Source organism: Lissotriton vulgaris, unplaced genomic scaffold (assembly GCF_964263255.1).
Source record: "Lissotriton vulgaris unplaced genomic scaffold, aLisVul1.2 SCAFFOLD_1127, whole genome shotgun sequence".
NCBI lineage: Eukaryota > Metazoa > Chordata > Amphibia > Caudata > Salamandridae > Lissotriton > Lissotriton vulgaris.
This window is the reverse complement of record NW_028241743.1, coordinates 691,368-716,969: the sequence shown is the minus strand read 5'-3', so window position 1 is coordinate 716,969 and position 25,602 is coordinate 691,368. Positions and strand designations below refer to the sequence as shown.

Sequence of the window (25,602 nt, the reverse complement as noted above, 5' to 3'; positions counted from 1 at the left end):
AGCGCTCCGATACCTTTGGGTCTAGTTCCCGCTTTAAAAAACTCCGCAAAAAAAAAAAAGATGGATGCCAAGGATGCACTCGCATCAGTCAACAGCAGAGCAAAATTACAGTTGTTACAACCTCAATGAAAATTCTAAAAATACCTGAAACACAGCTTTTGCCCATTCTGTGGTAACAGCGGTACAGTAATGGCTAAGAAAGTACTGTTTTGTCAACACAAATATTAAGGCTAATATGAGGTTCACTGCTTTTTTTCCGGTTCTCTCTAAAAAATAGAAAATACCAAAATAACTTTCCATGTAAACATTAGCTCTGTGAACAAAGTTTATTCATGGCATACCTTTGTATCTTGTTTATTGTCCTATGCAGCAATAATTGACTATTCAGTGTAGGAGCAATACTTACTAGAATGTGTACCAGCTATGACGTTCTCCTGGCAAAATTCCCCCTCATCACTGTCATTAACCACAGAGTAGCCATCGCTCCATTCTGCAAAGAAAGCATGGATGATAATTGTGTTTTAATGGGATGGAGTGGTACATGTTATGACTGAGTACTGCATCATCATGCAAAAAAGTAATACTCAAGAGGAAATAATTTAAGATTAATCACCTCTGACATTCCAGGAGTATCAAATGGTTACAACTAAAATTTTAAAGGTACATGAGTCATATCCACAAATTCAAAAAGAGCAGATGATGGACGAAATGCTGAACAATGCAAACATTCACACCCAGTCAGATCTGAGTTTAATTCATCGTTTTATTTTGCTGGTCAGCGTGCCACTCCAGTTTGGACCCAGTCATAAGCACATCAATCTTGATCAAGCTCAACATGGGAACAGTCCAGTCCGAACTGCTGGGCCAAGCCCTCCCTGGACTGGAAACAAGCATCCTGGGACCGGTTTCAGGGTATTACCCTTCATCAGCCAGGCTAGCTTGAACCCAGTGGCACAGCGAGCATGTGACCCACGTCTGGGCATATTCTTCCCACTTAGGTCGACAAAAGCAAAAAGAACAGATGATGGACTGAATGCTGAACAATGCAAACATTAATCCCAGTCATAGATCTGGGTTGTTATCCATCGTTTTTATGCTCAACACGCCACCCCAGTTTGGACCCAGCCATATGCAAATCAGTCTTGACTGTGCTCCTCATGGCAACAGTCCAGCCCGAACCGCCAGGCCACAAGCTCAGTCAGAATTTGTTAATCTTTTCATAAGTCACATACATTTAATGACAATTACATATAGGGGTTTCAGTGGAAGATAAGTCAGCTTTTCTTTATATTTTTTAGGATCATTTTTATCATTATAAGTTAGCTCCGAAAGCAAACATTTGCATTGTCCAGTTGAAGATTAGTATCAAACTGGACCACATTTTACAACAGAAAGAAAGTTTGGTTTTCATAACCAACAAAACTAACAGCATTGTTGAAAACAGGAGTTTCATTAAGATTAATTTAAAGTGATTTGAATATTCATACATTTAAAAAATGTAAATCTATCACAGTTCTTCTGTTTTTATCTTTATGGGCAAACAACTAATTCAAAGTTCAACAGTAGGGTTGTTGGCGTGACGCAGTGTACACCTGATAGTACTTAATAAACGTCTTACACCAAAAAAAAAAAAAAAAAAAAGTTCAACAGTTTCAATATTCATATCAACCCTATTTGTTTACAAGTAATATTGTACGTGATATTGTAGTATCTCGTTTTCAGTCGTTATAATGTAGGGTAGCTTGGTAAAGGAAGGAGTTTTCTTTTCTTTTACTGAATGTAGTGTATTTTGTGAATAGGCATGGAAAACACAAGGCTTAGAAAAGTCTGAATGTTTCCCTCAAATTTTTTTTTTGCAGGAACTCCTAACATCTAGATGCTTGGGGGGTGATGAATAGGCGACCAGGGAGAGTGGACCCAAGAATGACATGGAGTAAATGTGATGTCGGACAAGGGAAGAAACGTAGTGTAGTCATCCATTTCCACTGAGCCAGCATTGCCGGAATCAACAATTCCTCTTGACAAGGAAATATGAAGAACTCTATTACAACATATTAACGTGAGAAGCTAAATGAAAACCAAGTCAGAAACCCAACACTAGGATGCAGCTCGGAACTATTGTACATAGTATTGTATAATCAGCTTTCAATCACTTTTCGCCATCAGTAGATATGCTCATTGGCTTGAAGAGGAACATATAGTGGCACTGATATGATCATACCTTGCAGCACTCTCCCGATAGTTGAAATACCGCACCAAACACAAAAATAACGTCCTCAAAATGCCAATCCCATGCGTGCAGATCTTCCACACTCTAAAATATCCCAATAGAAGACAAAGCCTTAAATAACTAAGTGTTGAAGCAAACAATGAAAGAGGCATGCCATTCTTAGGAGTCTTACCAGCCTTTTCCTGGGACCTGAAAAAGATCATCCGTAGTTTGTTAATTCATTGCTATCCACTACCTTCCTAGTTAATTGCCTGCTAGACAATTGCACTATCGCCAATCTGCTTTTGCATTCTCGCCCAAGTGCCTGAAGGGAAAGGTGGAAGAGCAAAAAGCAACTCATGTTTTTCGTTTCATGCCCACGCGCTTCAGGTTAGTTACTATCATGAGCTGGCACGCACAACCCCTGCACACAACTTTCACCTCTACACAAAAATACACCAACCACATGCAAAACACCAGTATCTCCAGCTCTAGAAATCTCATGAGCATCCTACTCTTTACCCATGTGCGCAACTGCCACAATATCCCATGCATATTAACAAATATGCGGTTGATAGACCATATTTATGTACAGTCTAGATGCAATCTTCATCAGAGATGCCTCACACCAAAAGCAACAGTCTAAATGTCCTCAACGTCATTGACTAAATATACAGCACATCAAAACTAGAAACCAACACGAGGTAGCAGTCATCCGGACATTTTGAGAACACAAAACAAACAACGTCAAATCACTCATAGATTTACAGTCTATAACTATAGGTGGTGGCTTTTGGTAGATAAGTTGGTCAATACCCACAGAACTTTGTAACATTACCAACAATTTATCTCTGTCAGCTGATCTGTGTATGAAATGGGACACATTTGGGGTCTCCAACCTTTTCTGTATTGAGAGCTACTCATGTTCAATGAAATGCATTGAGAGCTAATATTATTAGTGTTGTATAGTCTCAATGTTGTTATATGTATATTAATTCAACCAAGCAAAAGCTTTCTAATTTAATAGGCTGGGCTGCACACAGGTGAGCTGGAGAGCTACAGTAGCTCACGAGCTAACGATCAGACAAATACAAAAAATAAATACGTCTTTTGAAAGATTTTCAACCAATATCTGATAAACATAGACTTAAAATAGAATGCACTCCGCACAGATTTACGGGATGCAAGAGGCTTAGTGTTAAAAGCCCAGAATTCAGGAAAATGCAAGTCGAGGATTAAAGAAAAATATCGCAATTGGATGTCTGAGATATAGGGAGAAAACAGAATATGTTTCCACTTATAATTCACGGATTTATAAAGGCTCCAATCAGCTAATTTTGCAGACATATTGTGTCCCCTTTAATGGCTGGGGAAACAAACATGATATCTTGATTCTATGTCCGTATCGCAAAGAATGTGTGGCGTTGCCAGAGTCAACTTAAGCTGGCTGCATAACACAGGGCTATGATATACTGTCCTCCAGCCTGGGATTTTTCTTCGGACAGCAGATGCTGTGCAGTGGAGAATCCTGAAGTACAGGAAGAGAGCAGTGAGCTATGCTTGACTTGTGGTTGCTGGAGTGAGGGCCTGTGAGTGGGCAGTGACTGGGCAGATTAAAAAAAGGGGCCAATAGTGAATCTGAGGCTCCATTTCCTGGGATGAACCTCTCTCCCTAATGAATGCTGGAGGCAGCAGGCTTGTGTTACTAGGCAATGAAACTAACACAGGGAAATGAGGTGATCCCTGGCATCGCCTGTAGTAGGCGGTGAACATATTGTATGCTGACTACTGAGAAGGAGGCGATGGTTGGCTGCAGGTCGGCTATGCCCATGAGTCGGTGAGTGTCAGGATTATTGAGTCCATGGAGTTGAAGCCTACTTGCATACCCTGCGAAGAATTATGGCAGAAGGATTAAGGGGAGCCCCCCTGGGGGTGTGATATAGCGGAAGCCCTCTATGCATCAGACTTTTCTCTAAGTGCCCACATCCTCCTCCTGGTGATGGCCTAAATATGAGGTTCCATGAGGATCCACACTTATCCCTAAGACCAAGCCCTTATTTTGACATGTGCTTATACCTTCTAAACTTTTGGTCCACAAAAGATATACTGGCCAAATTTGCATGATTTTATCATATGTTAGGGATTCTAAAGGTGCATGGTGTTTGTGGTTTTCCCTGGTGGAACCCGAGAAAATAACTAAAAAGTGGCAATTATTAAACAGAAAAAAGTGCTGCGAAAAAATATTTTATTGGCATCAACGTAAGGTTTGCTTAGCTAAGACGACCCTCTCTCCAAATTTCAAACACAGGCAGATTTGTAAAACGAAAATAATTGCTCTTGCAACAATTTTTGCAATGTTCTAAGTTATACTCGGCTTTCTCTGTCCTTGTGGGTTTCTATATAACTGCAGTTTGCAGGGGAAAGGTTGTGTGACTTATGTGAGAACCTGGAAAGGTATACGAAATTCAGAGTTCAGCAAGCGGTCGTTTGTGAAGATCACTTATGGTTTTCCCTAAGAAACTAATAACTGAAATAAAAAATGCTGGAAGCAAGGCTGAAAAATTGAAATATATGGCAATGCAATACCCAAGGCCATCAACGGAGCTCTGGCTTATAATATTTTTTTCATTTTGTTGGCATACATCCATTAAGAAGATAAATTCTAATGAATAAAAAATGGATGTGAATTTATCACTGAAATTAAAGATGCTGAAAGTAATGCTGGAAATATCGAAATATATGGCAATGCAATACCCACAGCCATTAACAGAGCTGTGGCTTATAATAATTTTTCATTTTGTTTCTATGCAGCCATTCAATAAAAAACAGGGGTGAGGGAAAGCAATGCATTCTGAAATGTGTCCAAGAACCCGAGTTTAGGAATAGCAGTTATTCACACAACTTGTTAAAATGTTCTGCCTTTTCGGAGGTAGATGTGTGCTTTACAAATGCTGGTATTTCATTTCGTCAACCACAAGAAAGGTTCCAAAACACATCACGAAAATATCAAGATTTTTCAACTGAATCCAATCATTCTCAGATGCTGGTAGGTGAGGTATTTGGGCCTGGGATTGGCCAGCCCCCAGAGAAAACTAAGACCTGTGAAAACTGAACACCACAATCTTCAGTTACAAAATGTTTATAATTCTGGTAGCTACTGGGGCTTTTTTTGCACCTTTGATGAGGCGCATTTTGAGAATAAATACAAACTCCCCATTTGAGGGGTGGGGAGCCCAGAAATATTGTTAATGACTGTGTGTGTGTGTGTGGGCGGGAGGGGGGTGCAGTCCCACCCTATGATGAGCCATACCCCATGACATGAGGCCATGACATGAGGGGGTGGACCACTCACCCCATTCATTAGTTTTGGTTTTGTGTCTAGTGGTCCCTTCCACCCCTGTGGAGGGCCAGATGATGGCATACCCAGAAATGTCCTCTCGGGGAGGCACAAAATGCTGGTTTGGAAGGAGTTGGAGACATGACCCTGTGCCACAAAAAGCCCATTACACTTTTGCGTTTTTCTTTTAGCATTTCTGGTGTCCATTGGTGCTTTCCGCCCACTGCAGGGGGTAGTTTTGGCCCAAATCCACAACCTTCCTCCACAAAGGGACAGGACAGACTGTTAGTGCTGGAGGGGTGTCAATGCCTGCACTACATTGCAAACAGAGGCCGGAGGCAAGGAGAAAGGGGGCACTAATGTAAAGAAGCAAAAACAGAAGGGGTACAGCAGCCACCACCCACCCCCATAAAAAGGGGCCTAAATAAAACAAGCATTTACAATGCAATGGTCTCCACATTGTTAAAGTTAGAGCTATTGGCATTGCTCATGACATTATTTTTATTTATGTTTTTGTTTTTAAAACATAAATAAATGGCATTGTCATTTACAATGCCAATAGCTTAATCGCTCGCAAATGCGAGACCTATTGCTTTTGCACCCACACAGAGCCACCCACACACTCATACAGAGCCACCCACACAGAGTCATACACACAGAGCCACCCACACACACACACACACAGAGCCACCTACACACACACACACAGAGCCACCCACACACACACACACAGAGCCACCTACACACACACACACAGAGCCACCTACACACACGCACAGAGCCACCCACACATAGAGCCACCTACAAAAAAAGCTAGCCACCCCACACACACAGACAGAGCCCCACACACACAGACAGAGCCCCAGACAGAGCCCCACACACAGCCACATACAGAGCCACACACAGAGCCACACACACAAGGCAAGAAAAGCGGCACAATCAGGGGCAGAAGGCAAGAAAAGCAGCACAATCAGGGGGCAGAAGGCAAGAAAAGAGTGGTGTCTGATTAAAATGTATACATACACAAGCATTTGCAATGCAATAGGTCTCGCATTAGGAAAGTTTGAGCTATTGGTCTTGTAAATGACAATTTTTGTATTTATGTGTTGGTTTTGAAAATAGCGAAATTAATAGCTTTGTCATTTACAATGCCAAAACATTTAACTTTTGCAAATGTGACACCTATACCATTTGTAATGCAACGTGTTTTGTATTTACGTGACTTAGATGTATTGATATTACGAATAACTATGGATTTTAATTTCTTTCAATAATTAATTTTTAAATAAAAGTTATTGTAATTTATAATGGCAATAGCTTAAACTTTTGTAAATAACTTTTGTGAAGATTATGTTCAGTGTATTTTATTGTGACGAAAATCCAAGAACAGAAGTGAAATATTAACATCTTTTTGTGACATTTGTAATAAATCTTGAAACATTGAGAGAACATATTTGAACCAGTTGTTGTTGAATGGTTGCACAGATTGATACTGTGGTGGCGCTGAGTGATGTTGTGGTGGCGACGAGTGATGCTGTGGTGGTGCGATAGATAGATAGAGTGAGGGCGATAGATAGCTAGAGAGAGGGCGAAAGATGGATAGAGTGAGGGCGAAAGATGGATGGAGGGTGATAGATAGATGTGTGTGGTTTTGTGTGTTTGTGTGGTTGTGTGTGTGGTTGTGTGTGTGGTTGTGTGTGTTTGGGTGCGGTTGTGTGTGTGGTTGGGTGTGTGGTTGTGTGTTGTTGTGTGTGTGGTTGTGTGTGGTGTTGTTCTGTGTGTAGTTGTGTGTGTGGTTGTATGTGTGGTTGTGTGTGTGGTTGTGTGTGTGGTTGTATGTGTGGTTGTGTGTGTGGTTGTGTGTGTGGTTGTGTGTGTGGTTGTATGTGTGGTTGTGTGTGTGGTTGTGTGTGTGGTTGTATGTGTGGTTGTGTGTGTGGTTGTGTGTGTGGTTGTGTGGGTGGGTGTGTGGGTGGTTGTGTGGGTGTTTGTGTGTGTGGTTGTGTGTGTGGTTGGGTGTGTGGTTGGGTGTGTGGTTGGGTGTGGTGATGTGTGTGGTTGGGTGTGTGGTGGTTGTATGTGATTGTGTGTGTGTGGTTGTGTGTGAGATTGTATGTGTGGTTGTATGTGTGCGTGGTTGTATGCATGTGTGTGTGCAGCTAGAGAAGGATGTATGTGGGAGAGAGCAGCATATCAGCACAGCAGAAGAGAACAGGGAGTTAAAGAAGGAGGCGGGTGGAAGAGAGCAGCAGATCAGCACAGCAGAAGAGAACAGGGAGTTAAAGAAGGAGGCTGGGAATGGGAACAGCAGATCAGCATGGGAGAAGAGAACAGGCAGTTGGAGAAGGGGCGGGTGGAAGAGAGCAACAGATCAGCAGGGAGGACAGAACAGGGAGTTAAAGAAGGAGGCGGGTGGAAGAGAGCAGCAGATCAGCACAGGAGAAGAGAAGAGAACAGGGAGTTAAAGAAGGAGGTGGGGTGGAAGAGAGCAGCAGATCAGCACAGGAGAAGAGAACAGGGAGTTAAAGAAGGAAGCGGGTGGAAGAGAACAGCAGATCAGTGCGGGAGAAAAGAACAGGGAGTTAAAGAAGGAGGCGGGTGGAAGAGAGCAGCAGATCAGCATGGGAGAAAAGAACAGGGAGGTAAAGAAGGAGGCGGGGTGGAAGAGAGCAGCAGATCAGCACAGGAGAAGAGAACAGGGAGTTAGAGAAAGAGGCGGGTAGAAGAGAACAGCAGATTAGCACAGGAGAAAAGAACAGGGAGTTAATGAAGGAGGCGGGGTGAAAGAGCAGCAGATCAGCACCGGTGAAGAGAAAATGGAGTTACAGGAGAAGAGAAAAGGGAGTTAGAGAAGGATGCGGGGTGAAAGAGAACAGCAGATCAGCACAGGAGAACAGAACAAAGAGTTAGAGAATGAGGCGGGAGGAAGAGAACAGCAGATCAGCATGGGAGAAGAGAGCATGGAGTTAAAAAAGGAGGCGGGTGGAAGAGAGCAGCAGATTAGCACAGGTGAAGAGAACATGAAGTTAGAGAAGGAGGCGGGTGAAAGAGAAGAGCAGATCATCACAGGAGAACAGAAGGAAACAGGGAGTTAAAGAAGGAGGTGGGGTGGCTGAGAGCAGCAGATCAGCACAGGAGAAGAGAACAGGGAGTTAGAGAAGGAGGTGGGTGGAAGAGAGCAGCAGATCAGCACAGCAGAAGAGAACAGGTAATTAAAGGAGGAGGTGGGATGGAAGAGAGCAGCAGATTAGCACAGGAGAAGAGAACAGGGAGTTAAAGAAGGAGGTGGGGTGGAAGAGAGCAGCAGAACAGCACGGGAGAAGAGAACAGGGAGGCAGAGAAGGAGGCGGGCTGAAGAGAGCAGCAGATCAGCTCTGGAGAAGAGAAGTGAACAGGGAGTTTGAGAAGGAGGTGGGTGGAAGAGAGCAGCATAACAGCACAGCAGAAGAGAACATGGAGTTAAAGAAGGAGGCGGGTGGAAGAGAGCAGCAGATCAGCACAGGAGAAGAGAACAGGGAGTTAGAGAAAGAGGCGGTGGAAGAGAACAGCAGATCAGCACAGGCGAAGAGAAGAGAACAGGGAGTAGAGTGGTAGAGTGAGGGCAGTAGAGTGGTAGAGTGAGGGCAGAAGAGTGGTAGAGTGAGGGCCGTAGAGTGGTAGAGTGAGGGCGGTAGAGTGAGGGCGGTAGATTGGTAGAGTCAGAGGTGTTGGTAGGGGTACGTGTCAGACAGTGCTTTATGAGTTAATGTGCGCGGCGATTGTTTCCTGAGGTGGGAAAGCTGGTATGTGTAAAGCAGTGTCCCCAGAGGTGGTAATGGGGCACGTGCGGAGCAAAGCTTCCAGAGTGACATTTGTGATTAAGTTGTCCCCTTCTTCACATTACATAGTGCTTCGCTTGTGGTACAGGATGAATTCATGAAAAGAAATCGTGAATTGGAGCACCTCATCGTAGCAAAATGTCAAATATAAAACTTAGGAGATTAACAACATCCACAAAACCAACAGAGTCCTGAGAGGTTGAAGAAGTGTTTGAAAAGAAATGAAATGTGAATAAACAAGGGAGGGTCAGTAGTGTGTTGACGAGGGAGGAGAGAAGTGGGGGCAGAGCGTGGAGTAGGGCTAGCAGCAGTGCGAGGAGGAAGGGGAGCAGTAGCACATGGAGGAAAGAGGAAAAGCATTGCCACTAGGTGTTGGAGAGCAACAAAGGAGACGGTGGGGGGGAACAATGGTTAGTCGGCGGGTGAGGGAGCAACGGAGGTGCTTGAGACTGACCAGCTGCACGAAGAGGAAGAAAGTATTGGCAGATTTTTAAAAACCGTAACATGCTCCTTGGAAAATGCATTTACAGTGAAGAAATTTGTGAACGTGTTTGGGTTAAGTTTTAAGTGAATTTTACGTTACCCTACGGTGAAGTTACTGATCTTCTAGAATATAAGAGAGCCAGACTGCAGAAAGAAATAAAACAAACAAGTGGGGGCTGCTGGTGGAGCACTCATTGAGTGCTTAAACAACAAAAAAAAGTGCTTGGCGCGGCGCAGCCTGCAGTGGCCCGGAGAGGACAAGTAGTTCACGCAATCTGAACACATACAATATTAAATGTACGAAAGCAGCATGTGTCAGTGTTCATACAGCGTGCTCGGCTGGCTACTGCATGCAAATGAGATATGTGTCACTGTTTCCCTTATCAGATCAAGAACATCGCCGAAAGAAAAAACAAGAAAGACAAGAGCTAATAATACATGTAAACGATTCATGTTCAACAGCAAAGCCAGGAATCCGGCACATGTTCTGCCGGCACTTGGAGAAAGCGCAGCACAAACAGGGGCATAGAGGCCAGGTTCTTAGCGCAAAATAATGGTTTCGTTGTTTCATCCCACCGCTGCCCCTCAAAAACATCAAAGTTGGTTTGCAGTCAGAGCGAGGAAGCCCCTCAGCAGAGCTCTTGAGCCCCGAGCTGCTCCCAGCATGGGCACAGAGACAGCTTACTACTTTTTCTTTGTGCCCAAGACTTCTTTCCAAAATGAAAAAAAAATCACCTAAGCTACATACACACAGGTCAATAAACGCTGGTAAGACAGCTCCGTGGGTTAATACATGAAATGAGGAAATCAAAGAGCAGAATTCCAATTCTGATCGGTGGCCTCGGCTTTTCAGCCTTCAGAGGTTGAATAAAACAAGCATTTACAATGCAATGGTTTCGCCTTTGGAAAAGTTAGAGTTATTGGCATTGTATATGGCAACATTTGTATTTATGTTTTTGTTTCGAAAACAGATAAGTAAATGGCATTGTCATTTACATTGCCATTACCTTTTTTTTGCAGTCACTTGGCACTCTCTAGCACTCCCTAGCACTCTTTATGCACTCTGCATTTCTTATGCACTCTGCATTTCATATGCACTCCCTATGCAGCACTCTGTATGCACTCTGTACTCTCTATGCACCCTGCACGCTCCACTTCCTATGCACTCCCTATGCACTCTGCACTTTTTATGCAGCACTCTGTATGCACTGTGCACTTTGTATGCACTCTGCAATTCCTATGCACTCTGCACTCCCTATGCACTCTGCACTTATCATGCACTCCCTATGCACTCTGCACTCCCTATGCAGCACTTTGCATAGAGAGTGCAGAGTGCATAGGGAGTGCATAGAGAGTGCAGAGTCACTAAAGAGTGCAGAGTGCACTCCCTATGCACTCTGCACTGTCTATGCACTCTGCACTTCCTATGCACTCTGCACTTCCTATGCGCTCTGCACTCCCTATGCGCTCTGCACTCCCTATGCACTCTGTATGCATTCTGCATTACCTATGCACTGTGCACTCTGCACTTCTTATGCACTCTGCACTCCCTATGCACTCTCTGCATTCCTTATGCACTCTGCACTTCCTATGCACTTTGCACTCTCTATACACTCTGCACTCCCTATGTACTCTCTCTGCACTTTGCACTGTCTATGCACTCCCTATGCACTCTGAATTACCTATGCACTCTCTATGCACTTACCTGAACTATAAGGGCATGTCCCACCTAGACATTAACCAAAGCAACCCCAGACCAGTTTCGGCCTAGTCACCGAGGTGCAGTTTGGCTCCAGTGACACTGTGTGCTCTGGACCCACGTTTGGGCATACCAGTCATACTCAGGGTGTCTCACTAAGAATCCATTAAGGAAGGACAGGAGCAGGTGTTTCAGGACAGGAAAAGGTGTTTCAGGACAGAAGCGGTGGAAACTTGTGTTCCATGAAGGATATTTCTAGACAACTGGTGTTGTCGAAAACAGTCAAATTTCAGTTTAGTGGACTGACAACGTGGCACATGCTTGCAACAAATCTGTGTTGACAGTGATTGGCACCTCACCCGCTGCAATGAGGGCAGGCCACCTGAAGGCAAGACCCATGACATTCCCACAGGCTAGGAGCAGACACTTCAGTGGTCTCTAGGACCCAAACCATAACCAAGAATGTGCTAGTAGCTGGGCCCAAACAATAACCAAGAATGTGCTAGTAGCTGGTCTTACTTGCAGCTAGACGGGGCACACAAAATTAAAAAAAATTCATGTAATGAACAGTTACATCTTCGTCACTCTCAAAAGAATTTACTTTTTTTCTAAATTCAAAACAAGAGTAGGCTAAATCAGCATCCTAACTTTCGGGTTTGACTACATGCCACAAACCCATTAACCAAGCAAGCTGCATTTAGAGAATGCAGTCTTGGCTGAGATCCAGAAACCAAACTGCAAACATTTCTTTACTTTCAAGGTCCAAACAGCACAACAAATAAAGAAAACACCTGGTCGCAACTAGGTGTAGTCACAAAACACAAGCACAGCGCTTTGGGTGTGGAAATGGCTATTGAGTGCTCCAGAAAATGAACTAGTAAGATTGGTTTAGCGAAAATAAATTACACTTCTCCCACTTTTGCAAAGCCAATGAGTGCATGGATATACTCTCGAAGGAAGACTGGGGGGGGATGAGAAACAGATGAACAGCATTGAACGATAAACAGGTGAGAGATGGGTCAAAGGTCAGCTACATCTTGATCAATGGAAAACAACCTTCCGAGCAGCGAACCAGCCTGGCACAATGTAAAAGAGCAGGTCACGAGGCGCCCAGCTCACCTCACCATACACAGGGGTCTCAGAGCACACACTCGTGCGTTTATCTACGCCTGATGGGTCAAGTAAGGGCACACCCCATGATGGGGACTCGTTGGGTGGATTGCATTCTGCTGACGTCACTCTCCGGGTTGCTGACCGCTCTCCAGCATTGCTGCCATCATTTTGCGTCACCTAGTCCCTGTGGCCTGCAGTCCGCTTAAGATGCGGCTCCAAGGTCAATTCACCAAAATGCCTGGGGTAGCGGAAGTGCCTTTACATTCCACTTGACCTTCACTTACACATACATATTGATACATATACAAACACACACTCTGCCTACTCATTTACACTCTTACATAAACACACTTAAAACTGCCAGCACGCACACAACATACATATATCTAAAAGCATTTTTCCCCTTACCTCAGCTGCGAGGGAAAAGCATTCGCCAGCTATGTATACCCCATTTTTTATTAAACTAATAGCAAATCATGTAATATTGACTATTTGTATAACAAAAATGTTACAAAAACAGAGGCGAGTGAAGCCCTTACCGACGTCCAGTACGAAATGCTTCTGTTCCTGGCACTGCTGATGTTAGGGGTCGCAAAGGCAGTGCCAGGGGTGACAAGGGGCATGCCAGGGGTCGCAGCAGCAACCCTGGTGACCCCTAAATGACGTCCATGTCCGGCGCCAGAGAAACGATCTAGGAGCGAAAGGTGCACATTGAGAGGTGCAACCATGTAAGAATTTAGGCCGAAGATACCGGGGTTTGCAGGACGCCATGAGAATGCTCATTATATGTGGAAGTGCATCTTAAACAGAAAAAACAGGAGAGAAAAATATCTGAGACCATATTCTGTAGTCAATTTCCAGCATTATCAGGTGACTGCGTAAGTATACCCTGCACCGAAAAATAAGTCGCCGTGCACTCCTTTACTGGAAAACCCTCCGTGGAAACCCTTTAAAGATTAAAGGCCCGCCATACACATGTTCATGCAAACCGGAGATCACCAGCCTAAGTCCTTCTCAAAGTGGAAAACAGAATACTTCCAAAGTTTACAATATCCCGGCATTTCAGCCTGGATTTATGTATACTATGCAATTCTCGGACAAAAGTAGTTTTCCAGCATTTACATTTGGGAGAAAACTACAGTTGAAAAGGCAGCTGACTCATGGCCAAATCCGAGGGCCCTCTACAGGACGACCCTTCGCTATCGCACTCAGAATAAATAAAGGCACTGTACGATCAAAAAAGTTTATGGCAGAATGAAGGTCCCAGAAAATCAGGGGAAATTGGAATGGGATTGAGCTCAACTCAGGAGGACATTTTAAAGTGCTAAAAAGAGCGATTGTTGTCACCTGCTGAGAACATTTACCTTCCCTGCAACATTATTTGTTCACCATGCTGTCCCCAGGAATGCAGCTATCCTACGGCTTTCCGGAGGGTGTAAAGCGGCCTTGTGAACAGTAAACATACAACAAGTCATTCCGGATAGCGTCACAATCACATTATGTAGTGCAAATTTGATGAGCGCCACCCGAGTTAGCAAAGCTGCGTTGACATGCATTATTGTAAGCAGCCTGCACGGAGCCCGTCGGGTAATGCCAAATACTCCCTTCTTAAGACTAAAAAACTGTTGCAAATCCCATTTCAAATCAATATGGCTTACACTATTTTCAGGGCAAGTGTCTAAAAACAGCACCCCTTTATAAGATGTGTGTTCATGTGAATGAGCGATGTTCGAGAGGCACGCGCACAGGTTGGTAACTTTGAAATAGATGTACCCCATCCTTACTGTAGCTGCTGGGTCCAATAGAGGACCAACGCCCATTAAGAATCCTTGCAAGTCGGATGAGCGATGATCTGTGGCACTCCTCCAGCTTCCAATGCCTTCTCCTGTATGGGCCTTGCAGCTCAGGGTCTTGTTCATCTTTGTATCGAAACATTCTCCCTTTTAGGCGCCAGCATCAGGAAACAAGCGGGAGGGGGCGGGAAAGGGGGAGGAGAGACGCAGAAGACGGCCGGAGCAGGAAGGCGGGTGCTGGCAATGCCGGAACAGATTCGGGGGCGTTCCCGGCTTTTGGCTGACGTCGCGTGACGTAGCCAAAAGCCAAAAATTCTCGGGAACGCCCCCGAATCTGGTCCGGCATTGACGGACAGGCCCGTCTTCCAATGGCTAGCCTCCAATTATGGAGCTAGCCAATGAAAGACGGAGGCCGTTCCTGTCTCCCGTATAGATCTCAAGAGGTTTTCGCCTGCGCGAAAAAGATGCGCAGAGCGCATCTTTTCGCCAGGCAAAACCTAAAAAGCGTACTGCGTCTGATGGGTAAAATCACTCTTCTGAATCAATAAAGCGCCTGCCAAGAAAACTGCATCAAAAAGATATTTGGTAGTGCTCACTGTCATTAACGAAACTGTTAACTCGTATATATGTTATAAAGAAAATATAGAAATACACTTAATTTGTGTAACCAAGCCCTACTTGAGCATTTACGTTCATGAATAACTAGCCATGTACAGATAAACTTACCAATGACCAAAATGTCGGTGGGCACGCACTTTTAAACATACTGGACATATTAAAGTGTAACGTATGGGGACTCGATACTCAATCACGTGCTCACTCAGCTCGTGTTGATGTTCTTTATAGAGGAGCGGGCGTGCACGCCTGTCACACTCTCCAGCACACCCCATGCACAGCCTATGCAGCAGGGCCCCTCCCTGCAGAGGGAAGGCCGCCCATCCAGCAGGGTGGCACCGGGGCCACTGTGCACTGCACGTGCACCTGCAATGCGGATGGCATGCTGCTCTCCTGCGCGCGCCCAGCCCAGGAAGCATCTGCCACCGCAATAAAGATATCAATGGGCACCTGCAGTGCACAGCAGCATCTCTCGGCCCCCATCAGCCGCGGGAGTGGATACCCTGGCACAGCCCACGGCTGGTCCCCCTTAGTAGTAAACAGAAGAGAAGCATCTACCCCCAACCCCTCTCTAGCCCTAAATACTTGCCCTCCTCGCCTTAATCCTTCATCGGGATGCGTCCACTCTGATAACCTCCATCTTCCTGAGCTCGTCGCTCAGCTGCTCTGCGCCCCGCCCGGCTAGGATGCAGCTCAGAGCCCCAGGAACGCCCTTTACCTTGTGAACAGATGATGCCCGGGAGCTCGAGCGGTCCACCTGCCCTGGCGCCGGCCCTAGGCTAGGGGCGCGGGATGGGACCCGATGCGGGCGGGCGGCCGGGTCTCCGTGCGATGCATGCCAGCCCTGCTCTGATCACAGAGGGCCAGGGATGAGCTAGGCTCGCTCCCAGAGGAGCGCTGATAGGCCTGCAGAAGGGAGCGCTGACAAGCTGCCTCCCAGGCTGGCCGTGACATCCGATCTGTAACCTTCAAGAGCCGAAATGGATTCAGTAAACATCGCAGACCTAGAGCCGGCATGTGTCTGCCTTTAGAGATGCATGCCTCCCCTGCCGCTCCTCAAAACAATCACCAAAGGGAGGGGCCACACAAACGGCGCTGTACAGATACATCCATAAAGTGATAACATTTCTAAAATCCCAATGAAAACCTATGTCATAACACCAAAAAACAAGTGAAGACACAAACTTAACTGTCTTTGAAAAATGACTGCCTGTACCTGATACACCCAACACCTGAGCATCAACAAGCTGAGGATCGCCAGGAGCGAAACAGTGCTGTGACGCAGCACGAGACGCAGTCGCCGTGAGCGTGCACGGAGGCTGAGGATCGCCGACGAAGACACGCAGAGCTCCGAATCTGCCTGCTGCCGAGACTGACCCGAAGAGCCCGGTGAGTTTGGGGGGTCGGTGAGTGTGTGTGGTGGGGGGGTGTGTGAGTGTTGGGAGGGGTGGGGGGAAGAGAGAGAGGGGATGTGTGTGTTGTGGTACTGCAATTCTGGACCCCTCCGTTTCACCAGCCTCGGGGTCCAACACTCGTGTTATAAAATACCGTCGTATCATGACGAATTTGGTATCTACGAACCGGTAATGATTAGGACATCATCCCCATGCATTTGCGTCATGACTAAACGATGCTGACACCCTCAAATCTTGATTTGCGTCTCGAACCCGCAGACTCCATTTTGTAAACGGCATCCATCTTATGACTTGCCCTCATATAGTCAATTGATTAAAGCCGAGCTTGATCTAAAAGGACACGTCCTTTGTAGCTGACTTCCCCATGACCTGGCCGAGCTGACTCCACTGCCTCCAGCCAAGCCTGTTTGGGCAGCTCCTCGCCCAGTGGCCGAGCCAGATATCATCAAAGCACAACATGTCATAAACCCTTCACTGCATACAAACCCTGTTTCCATACACACACACCTGTCCATGATTCTTGTTTATGACCTGTTTTATGATGGGAGGGGGCTCGACCTTATTGGCATTTCATCGATATCTGATGGGAGTTCTGGATCTGGCGGGGTAATCCATCACAAACTGGACATCTAAAATATGTGCTGACCAGCATGACTTCGCTCTTTGTATTATTGTGGAAATATTTGTATTGCCATATCGTAAACTTAAGAATTCTTGCCTGCAGCTGTTATTTATGTATATAAGGAGAAGTCTGGTTCTGTAAAAACGAACAGTCTCCTGAGAACTTACGGCCCGTGTTGTCGTACTTCTAGGACGCATGTTACTTGGTTGCAGCCAATAAACTCGATCTTTGACTTCATCTAGAAGACTCCGTGTTTCTGTAAGTCCAGAACAGGGAGAACCTAGAGGTCTTCGGGTGTGATCCCCTGGCACCACCGGGTCTCTAAAAACCCGGCACCTCAGTTGGCGCCCAACTCGGGGCGATATCAAGCGGTGACGGTCCAAGCCAGATGTTCGTGAGGAGCTTCGTGTGAAAATTCCGGAGGACGGTCAGCCACTTCAGCGACCCCTGCATGTCGACGTGGTTCCGAAGGTCTTTGCTGCGAGGTTCCCCGCGTCCCGACGGCTACGAAGGACTGCTGCCCTGACTATCGCCCTGTTTTGGACCCAGTGATCCTTGGTAGAGCGAAACGATAGACGAGTCTTCTAGTGACGTCACCGATCAACAATACTCAGTTAAGTATAAGTGGAGCGTCTCCCAGTTCTTAGTTTTGTTCTTAGTTTGGTTCTTAGTTTTGGTATCCCAGAGATACGGTTTGTATTATTGGTACTTGCAAGCACCAAAACCGAGGGGTTCGTGTATTCACGACAATATCATAATTAGATAATCCCTTGAAGTTTGAAGCTAGACTAGTGAGCAAAGATGCCTGGTCTAAGCAGACTTGGAAACTTGTTGTGTCTTGGTTGTAGTAAGGACTCCCGATTAGAGGATTCGTGTCCGGTTCCTCCGATTGGAACTCCAACATATGAGTTATATATAAAGCACGGAGTAGGTCCTATCGCGTATAATGAGGTATGGATAAAATACACCCGCAAGGATGGTGTTTTAAAATGGCCTCAATATGGTAGTTTTGACTCAGAAATATTAGACAACCTCGAGGTCAAATTGTTTAAGAAGAAAGCCCGGCCGGCGATGTTTGACTCTTTTCGCTTATGGCGCAAAGAAGCCAAACAGAAAGAAATATAATTAGCAAAGAAGAATAAAAGAGGTATGTCGATGGTACAAGCTGCCATCGCATACAGGGATAACGAGGAAGAGCAGGAAAGTGAACAAATGCTCAGAAGCAAGAAACTGGCAATAGATAAATGCTACCCGATGTTACCACATGGGGGACAAGACTCAAAGGGAACACCCGAGAAAGATCCATTAATGTCCCATTTATTGAACTCACCACCCCCATATACATCAAGTGTTGTGGGACCCCCGAGACGTATTGTTATACCGCGCCCTAGCGCACGAAAAGCAGCTCTTGCACAAACACCAGCTTCTCTTCCGCTGGTTCCTACTTCTCCGGCGCAGCCTTCTCAAGGGCGGCCGCCTTTGCTACATACTCCTTCTACTTCTACAACCTTGCCTACTGCTCCAACTATTCACTATGATACTACGTCTGCTACTGCCTCAACTTCCTCTGCTGTTGCTTCGACTTCCTCTTTACATCAGCCTGTCTTCTCTGGCGCATCTGTTTCGCCGCAAGCTTCTCCTTCTGTCAGGCAGAGAGTGGCAAGAACTGTCACTGGTCTATTCTCGCCCTTCTTTGGGTCGCCTAAAACGACCCCTAAACCAGAACGTAGACAGTTGCGCAGTCAACTACCCGACTACGAGGAAAGAGAAGTACTGAATGAGTTAGCACGCAAATGGGTTACTGATACTGTAAGATATGATCTTCAGTCTGTTATGAAAGTCTTCAGTCAGTGGGATCCGTCCACTCAGAGATACGTATTTGAAGAGATGTGTGTGTACCTCTGGGAATATTTACAAGACAATGACCGAAAACGCAGAATGCAGGAACTAGCCCGCATGCGATTCAAATTTTACGAAGGCATGATTGTAGGTGCCGATGTTGAGAAAGCAATGGATCTGTTGTTATCTTATAGGAGTCAGGGAAACAGCTCTAGATCATTCGATGAGGATGACGTGTCTGGTAGGAAAAAGGCACGACAATACCCCATGAGAGAGGTTCCTCCAGTATGGAGGGAAGGTGATGCGAATGCACAACCACCTGTTCCACCGCATTTCCAGCGAGTATGGGTACATGTCCCCTGGAAAAGATCCGAAGTCTTAGCACTCAAACAGACATTACCTGATCCACGTAAAAACCCAGCAGGATATTATAAGGAATTATCACAGACTGCCAGCTCATGTATAATGAATTTAGCAGATATAGACATGTTGTTTGGGAATGTTGTCCCGCATCCTTTATGGAGTAAAATTCGTCATGCAGATCACGATCAAGAACTAGGTGACTCATGGGCTAATATTACCACTACTGATGCTAGACAAATCGGTGGTTCTAAACCCGAGCCCTTGATAGCAGACCTTCCCGGTAGGATTATCGCGTACATGAAAACGTTAATGCCTGAATTACGTGTAAATTGGGACAAGCTATCTGCATGCAAACAAAAGAAAGATGAGAATGTGTCTGACTTTTTCACGAGATTTGAGGAGACTTTCACTGATCATAGTGGTCAGGACATGGCTACTGAGGGTGGCCAAAGATTGTTTGTAGACAAATTTGTACATAATTTGCTTCCTGAACTGTGCAATAAATTGAAAGATTCAGAGAGTGCTTGGGCTGTCTCCACGTCAGCACAGATTTTAGCCACAGCCCAGTACTACGAAAATAGGCGCAAAGACGAGCTAGATAAGACAGAGAAGAAGACTAAGGAACTAAAGACTAAAGTTCTTCTCCAGCAAGCGTACCCGCCTCGCACCCCTAGTCAGCCAAATTATCAGCAACCACAGCAGTATTCGAGAAACGTGCAAGGAAACGAGTTTTCCCACCAGCGTTCTCCGTATGGCCCGAATCAATGTGCATACTGCAAGGAAGAGGGTCATTTCAAAAGTAATTGTCAAGCTCTTGCGCGACGCTTAAACGGTGTTTCCGGCGCAAGAGGTAGAGGTGTTCAACAGGTTCCTAGAGGTAGGGGCCGTGGAAATTTCTCCCAGAACACCACTTCTTTTCCGCCTCAGAATTCTATGAACAGCTTTGACAACAGAATAATGCGTCTTCCAGGTCAGCTCAGTACTATACAGATGACTATTACGCAGAGACTGAGAATGAGGGTAATAATTGCTAGGACAGCCATGGACAAAGAGAGGGAGTTGTTTCAGTTCCAGTAGATCAGAATGGACCTTATGTCGAGGTGATTACATCCGGAGTGCCGGAGCCATTTCTGCTGGATACTGGTGCTACAAAAAGTTCGATTATGCACTCAAAACTTCCTGGCGCACCTTTGTCTGGCGAAATGAATGTTTCAGTAGGTTTTTCTGGCGCCCCTGTTAGAAACCCGATCTCCAGTCCCATGCCCCTTTCTGTTGGCCCATGCGAATTAGAAGCACCCCTCATTCTTACCACAGGTTGTGGCGAAAATTTGTTAGGTTTGGATTTACTGAAGAGACTATATGCGACCTTGTACTGTTCTCCTTCAGAAGTACAGCTTACGTTTGGTAAAAGAGTGATTTCCCCGATGTATGTGTCGATAGAAAGAATTCCGACTGAGTAATCATCTCTTCCAGATGTACTTTGGGCGAATTGTTCTAATGATGTGGGTCATTTGGAGATAGCACCGTATGTCATAACATTGAAAGCGAATGTTATGTTGCCACGTATTCCCCAATACAAGATCTCTAGCGAATGTGAAAAGGCGTTGCTAGCGATCATTTACGATCTGATTGAGAAAGACGTCATTGAAGAAACTACAGGCAACATTTGCAACAGTCCTGTTTTACCTGCCTTAAAGCGTACCGATCCTTCACAGCCCCCTGTGTACCGATTTGTGATCGATCTAAGGGAAGTGAATAAGATCGTTGTACCGCAGTTTCCAGTCGTCCCCGACATTACTGCCTTATTGACAATGGTTCCAGCCTCAGCCAATTGGTTTTCGGTGATTGACCTGAAGAATGCTTTCTTCAGCATCCCGATTGCCGAGGCGAGCAGAGATATCTTCGGCTTCAATCTAGAAGGACGAAGTTTCCGCTTCAGACGCGCTCCTCAGGGCTACTGCGAGAGTCCATCAATATTCAGTCAGGCTCTGAAAACGCAACTCGATACGATTGTTCTACCTGGTGGCGCGACTCTGATTCAGTATGTAGACGACTTACTGATCGCTGCAGATACTGAAGAGATTTGCAAACAAGCCACGTTGTCCTTGTTGCGTCATTTATGTGACATGAGGCATAAGGTCTCGCTTTCCAAACTACAATTTTGCCGACAAGAAGTAACCTACTTAGGTCACATCTTATCGAAGGAGGGAAGGAGACTGGCCCCAGAAAGAATACAGGCGATTGCAGAACTGAGTGTCCCAAGGACACAGAGAGAAGTGCGTGCCTTCTTGGGCATTACATCATACTGTAGACAATGGATACCGAATTTCTCACTGTTGGCTAAGCCCTTGCTGGCATTAATGCGTAAAGACACACCCAATCCTTTGCCTTGGTCTGAAGATTGTCAGGCGAGTTTCCATGAGTTGCGTGAAGCATTATGTTCGGCTCCCGTGTTAGGCAATCCCGACTACAGCAAGCCGTTTACATTATACGTCCATGAGAAGGAAGGTTGCGCATTATCAGTCCTGACACAGCACTTTGGGGACAAACAACGCCCATGTGCATACTTCTCCGCAACTCTAGATCCCGTAGCTAAGGCATTACCGAGTTGTTTGAGGGCCACTGCCGCAGCGGCTGTCTGTATTCGACAGTCCGCTGGGTTAGTCATGAATAATACTCTGACCGTTATGGTCCCACATGCAGTAGATATCCTACTGAACAGGACGAAAACACAGCACCTAACTAGTGCTCGACTGTCCAGCTATGAATTGACCCTGTTGGCAAGCCACATTCAAATAAAGAGGTGTGATACACTCAACCCTGCTACGTTACTACACATTCCACCAGCAGAGACAGATAAAGTCGACAAACATGACTGCTGCTTTAGGACAGAGGAAGAGACAAAAGGGAGAGTAGACTTGCAGGACACTCCTTTCCCTGAATGTAATGATAATTTATGGGTTGATGGTTCATGTTTCAAGTTGGCGAATGGTGACACGACTGCAGCATATGCCGTGACAACATTACACACGATTGTAGAGACAGCTCGCATCCCCCAGAATTCTGCACAAGCGGCAGAACTAATCGCACTCACAAGAGTGTGTGTGTTGGCGAAAGGAAAACGAGTGAATGTGTACACTGATAGTCAGTACGCCTTTGGCGTCGCCCACAGTTTTGGAAGATTGTGGCGTGAACGTGGGTTCCTGACGTCACATGGTGCAAAAATACAACATGGCCAACTAGTACACGACCTTCTCGAGTCACTGACCTTGCCCCTACAGGTTGCGATCGTGAAGTGTAGCGCACATAAAAAGATCCGAGATGATGTTGGTCGAGGGAATGCATTTGCCGACGAGGTCGCGAAAGAGACTGCAAGGAACACAATGAGTCGGATGTATGTTGTAGGTCCTGCTAGATGGACCCCTGATGTGGGTATGTGTGAGGACACCATCGAAAGCGTGAAATCTATACAAGCTGACGCGACTGAGAAAGAGGTGAATGAATGGAGAGAAAGCAAGGGTAGGTTAGACGCGAATGGTTGTTGGGTCGAACTGTCAGAACATCAGCGATGGTTATTACCGGATGCTTATGTGCTCGCAGTGGTAACGATGGCCCATGGAATGGCACACGTCAGTGCAAAAGGAATATGTAAGTTGTTGGCCCCAGTATGGCAGAATAGTGGTATCCCAAAATGTGCAGACAATCTGGTCAGAAATTGTATGGTGTGTTTGAAGCACAATCCCGGTAGAGGAACACCAACCCCAGCTGGTCATTTTGCACCTCCAACGTATCCGTTCGAGGTCTTGCAACTCGACTTCATTCACATGGAGAGGTGCAGTAACCTGAAATACGTCCTTGTTGTCGTTTGCGCCTTCTCCAGGATACCCCCTTAAGGACAACACTGCATTGTCAACTGCCAAAGCCCTTGTCAAGGAATTTTTCCCTAGATTCGGCATGCCTAGGATTGTCTGGAGTGATAACGGAAGTGAATTTGTGGGACGAGTGATGAAGAGAGTGTGTGAGTGTCTAGGCATCCGCCAGAAGTTCCACGCTGCAAACCACCCCCAATCGGCAGGATTGGTAGAGTGCTATAATGGCACGCTTAAATTGAAACTGGCCAAAATCCAAGCTAGCACAGGTCTCAAGTGGCCAGACGCCCTGCCTTTAGCACTCCTGTCTACCAGGATGATTGTCCATTCTCGACTGGGACTTAGCCCACACGAGATCGTGTTCGGGCGCCCCGCAAATATATGGGGAGTACCGAGACCTAGAAAGCTCAGTGAGATAGAATACCCTGCACTGTTTAATTACCTGCACGACTTGACGACTAAACTGCATGCTTTACATCAACAGGTCCACAGCTCCTCTCCACCGGCATCTGACGATCAAGGCCATACTATCGAACCTGGCTCCTGGATCCTGATCAGACGAGTGAAGAACGAGGAGCCTCGCTGGACCGGACCTTTCCAGGTTTTACTATCGACCCGCTCTGCAGTACGTGTCCACGGAAAGAAACATTGGGTGCACGGCGCCCATTGCAAAAGGGTCCCGTTGCCCCTTCCATACGACCGATGGGTCCAGCAAGGAGTCGCTGACTCCGAGACCGAATCTGTACCACGTTTTGTCCCCTTCAGCGATGCACGACTAAAAGGAACTGGTACCGACAAAGAGAGCGATTGCATTCTGCAAGGATCTTTGCCACCGTCGCTGCAGTTGGACACTACAGAACCTGAAACAGTGTTTGAAGATCACACCGTGCCTGGGAAAGAACGATATCATCTGAGGTCAAGACCCAGGAACTGACACTCTCGAACTAGTGCGATCTTCTTTTTCCCCATCCGGGCATTTCATGTCCTTTTATCTTTTTAAATGAGACCTAATATTGACTTCTTATGTAATGGTTTTGTAATTTTGTAAATGGTTGTATTGTACTTGTGCTTATAAGATATCTTGCATATCGAATAAAAGCTTATGACTGACTTTTTCCCCATGAACTATTTTTGATTCCACAGCTCTCTCGCCCAGGAAACTAGCGCATTTTTGATTTTCGAACCGCCATCCGGTTCTGCTGCTAAGGCCGCGGTTGAAGTCCGAAGAGTGCAGCCGGGGACGCCTAGGTCAACGATTCTGGTCAGTCTGAGGGAATCGCCCCGGACTGGACGGAGCGCACATCTTGGCAGAAGCAACCACCCACCGCGGGCAGCAACCAGAGGATGGAGTTTCCGAGGGTAGAGAGACCTGCTAGACGTATGAATTTTGAAAAGAAAATATGCACTATAATGGCAAAGAGACGTTTTCTAGTGTTGAGCATCTCAATGTTGTGTAGTATAATAATGTTTTTAACTGGATATGCCCTATCTATCTTTCGAGTTCCATTCATATACCACACTCCGCTCACACCTTCTCCTACCATTTCCACACACTCCTTCCATCCCCTACCTGAACACGAGTCTGCCAGAAGACTCGAATTTGTAAATAATTCATTTGTCTTACTCCTACACCAGCACCAATCTGTTATGAACAACACGAACTGTTGGATATGTGGACTCATGCCGCACACAACCGATAAGGGTATCCCTTACTTCGTCCTGCCCTTCAGTTATTACGGTTCTTTGTGGGCTTTCCAGACCATGTTCCTGTTTTTCCTTGAACCATACGTTCGGGGAGAGAACTCAAACAACAAGGCATTAATAGCAGGAATCAAGAACATGAGTAGAGATATTGACACGATCAGAGCCACTCCCAAAGATGAGTTTACCCCATACAGTAGGTGGAACATCACCAAGTATGGAATTTCCTTAAGTGAGAGCCAGAAATCAAAGAAATCATCCTCAGTCTGGGTAGTACCCCACCGTGGTCACTTATGTCTGCAAGGCATTGGCAGGGATCCCGAAGCACAATTGGGGAAGAGCATATGCACGGAAATATACGTGTTTGCCTCCCGAACTTCCCCTCCATTCTTGGCGGCTAAGGGTACATACTTCATCTGCCACTACAAGGCATACACTTAGTTGCCTGCCGACTTCTCAGGCACATGCTTCATCTCGTTTCTGCTGCCACCTATCTACATGGCCGGGGCAGATTACCATCGGACAAGGACGGTTAGGGGTGTCGTGAGTCAAGACGACACTGCGGGTCAAGAATTTGGAGACTTCGCAAAGGGTTTTCTGCCATTTTGGGGGCCTATGGTGAACAGCAGGAACATTCGACAATTAACGAGGATAGTTGAGTCCGCCGTGACTGAAACGGCCGGTGCCCTTAGCAACCTGACAGCTGAGCTTCAGTCGGATCGACTT

General features: G+C 46.0%; 1 protein-coding gene across 1 annotated transcript in view; it reads right to left on the bottom strand.

Annotated features, from left to right (window-relative positions):
- Nucleotides 1-25,602, bottom strand: part of LOC147669896 (adrenocortical dysplasia protein homolog) — a 256,261-nt gene that overhangs the window by 10,868 nt on the left and 219,791 nt on the right. The window contains exon 11 of the mRNA XM_086948161.1: nt 407-490. Coding sequence (XP_086804287.1) covers nt 407-490 — 84 coding nt within the window. The remainder of the gene's footprint in view (nt 1-406; nt 491-25,602) is intronic.